The sequence below is a fragment of the Thermobia domestica genome, chromosome 6 (assembly GCF_964235325.1).
Source record: "Thermobia domestica chromosome 6, izTheDome1.hap1.1, whole genome shotgun sequence".
Classification (NCBI taxonomy): domain Eukaryota; kingdom Metazoa; phylum Arthropoda; class Insecta; order Zygentoma; family Lepismatidae; genus Thermobia; species Thermobia domestica.
In genome coordinates, this window is record NC_137459.1 from 254,402,290 (window position 1) to 254,405,034 (window position 2,745).

At 39.7% G+C, this 2,745-nt stretch overlaps 1 protein-coding gene across 1 annotated transcript; it reads left to right on the plus strand.

Annotated features, from left to right (window-relative positions):
- The first annotated feature begins 1,912 nt into the window (after positions 1 to 1,912).
- LOC145687503 (uncharacterized) lies at positions 1,913 to 2,455 on the plus strand. Its single transcript, XM_081760967.1, has one exon. It carries the CDS (start codon positions 1,913 to 1,915, stop codon positions 2,453 to 2,455), a length of 543 nt encoding a protein of 180 aa, XP_081617093.1.
- Positions 2,456 to 2,745: the final 290 nt, after the last annotated feature.

The following is a 2,745-nucleotide window of genomic DNA, read 5'->3' on the forward strand; positions in this document are numbered from 1 at the left end:
ACACAGAGAATTCAAACATTAGTGCGAGTTAGTTTCATTTTATAAATGTAGAGAATTCGTGCATTTTGTTCAGGCTTTTACATCAAACATTCACTGATCATACTATTTGTTTAAGTTCCACAGAATATATCATACAAATAAGTTTAAGTAACGCTCCAGTAGCCTATATTGAGACTAGTGAATATGTTCAGTGTTGGGAAAGAAAATGAAAAGAATTGCAGATTAAATTCATATTGAAGGATACAGTCGCATGCCAAGGATTACTAAACATGTTTGAGTGTATTTAATGTAGCCTAACATGCCACTAGAAAATGCTTGAAGTACAAAGTAGGGTGCAATATGAACGATTACGTTTCACGCGTGACTTGAAATTTTTAAGCACCTACAAACTGTAAAAATGTTCAGGAGAATTAAGATGCTTGTATAGTCGAACGTAAGTGGCATACATATTCTGTATACAATTTCCTTTCAACATTCAATATATATTATTCCCACATATTTATTACTGCCGTGATATGCGTCATAGTTCGTTTTGTTAAGTATTCTTCAACGCAAGTGGTAATATTACTGTGGTTAAAGCAAGTGAAAACACAAACTTGCACGTCTTAGTTGCTCTCTGTTCTTGTCATTGTATTGTTGAAAAAGAAATAGTAACTTTATTCAGAGACGCCTTTACTTGCAAGACTATGTCGTCCCAGAAAGTATATTTTATCATGAAACTACGAGGAGTGATCAGAATGTAAGTTTAAAAAGCCTGTGATAAAAAGCACATATATTATTTCATACAACCAGTACAGCCAGCAAATAGTACATACATTAGTTTATTTTTCGACATCTTCTTCACATCAGTTGAGACATTTGTCGCATCTTGGGATGAATTTGAATATTCCCTCCTGGACAAAATCATGTCATTGCCTGTTCAGCCATGTTGTCACGAAGTGTCCCACCCTCTCGTCTGAAGCAAAGCGACGGCCTCCTATGTGCTTCTTCGAGTGCGGGAACAGGCGAAAGTCTCTTGGAGCGAGATACGAGTTGTATGGAGGAGAGTCGTTGATGTTCCAGCGAAACTGCACTCCTCGTCGCTGACGTTTCCATACCAGCCACAAACTTTCGGCACCATTTGGCGAAATGCTGACGAAAACTTACACTCTCAGTAAGCCTCTACCAATTGCCGGTGAATTTCAGCCGTTGTCACACGTTTCGCCTACAGAAATCGAATAACTGAGCGAACTTCTCCACGAGACCAGCTTTCCAAACGAGTTGCAATTTGTGTTCTTTTCCTACAACACGGGCATATGGCGGGCGGCTGCAACTCTTCACAGTTACCACCTGTATCCATTAAAAATACTTACACTCCTCATTTCTCTATAGCACACAAAACTCCAAAAATATCGGCCTTACAACCTTTTATTATTATTATTATTATTATTATTATTATTATTATTATTATTATTATTATTATTATTATTATTATTATTATTATTCATGCGAAAAAACTGGGAATCGAAAGCCGGTACTACGTAATATTTCAAATAAATTTATACATAGCAAATCTGATTTCAATCGCAGGAGTTTTAATATACAGGGTGAGCCATAAGTCCCTTACCACCCCTTGTAAAAACCGTGCTCGTGGAAAATAGTGAACAACAACCATGTAGTAACATAGTAAGCTAAGGGATAAGTCGGATTGTGATGGTGACCAAGATGTTGGCCATCTTGAAAGCCGCCATCTTAAATTCACGTCAAGATTTTTAAATGGAACATGGTCATGTGGCACATCACGTTAGAATAGAATTTAAAGAAAAACACAATGGTGAAATCGGTTTGTTGATATCTTAATTTGTTCAAAAGTTACAGATATTTCAAATTGCTAATTTTACCGTACTGGTTCTGTTGTTGCAGGTGAATAATTATGCTGCTAACGACAGCAGAGAGGAAGGAGTTGATCAGGGCATGGGGAGGAAGGAGTGCAAGGGCTGTAGCAGCTAAATTCAATGCCAGGCACCCAGATCGACATCCTTTGTCCTTTAGGGTCGCCCAACTCTTCCAGAAGTTCATGGATACTGGTTCCATAGCAGATAAACCCAGGTGTGGAAGACCCACGACCGAAACAGATGAAGACACATCAGTAGAAGTGCTGGCATCATTTGCTACATCACCACACCGGAGTACCCGTCGTATGTCCATGAAATATTTTATCAGCCGTACATCCATCATACGTATCTTACAGAAAAGCAAGTGGAATCTGTACAAATTGCAACTTCAACATCATCTATCTGAACATGACCTTGATCGTCGTGTGGAATTTTGCGATTGGGCACTTACACTGTTGCAAACGGATCCCATATTCCACACACAAATTTTATTTTCCGATGAGGCCAATTTTTGTGTCATTGGGGAAGTGAATGAGCAAACCTGTCGCTGTTGGTCCCCGCCAAAATCCTCAGTGGGTTGACCCTTGCAAAATGGTAGGTACAGGCAAATTAATTGTGTGGTGTGGTCTATGGGGCACCAAATTATTTGCTCTAATCATCACTCCTTGTACCCTCACTGCTGAACGGTATTTGCATATTTTGCGAGATCTCATCCTCCCTTCCATATGGTCCGAGGACGGCACTTTTCCACTCTTTTTCCAGCAAGATGGTACCCCTCCGCATTGCGGATTACTGGTCCGTACCTATCTGAATGAGCAATTTCCTGGACGTTCGATTGGGCGTCGTGATCCCATTGAATGGCCAGCACGAT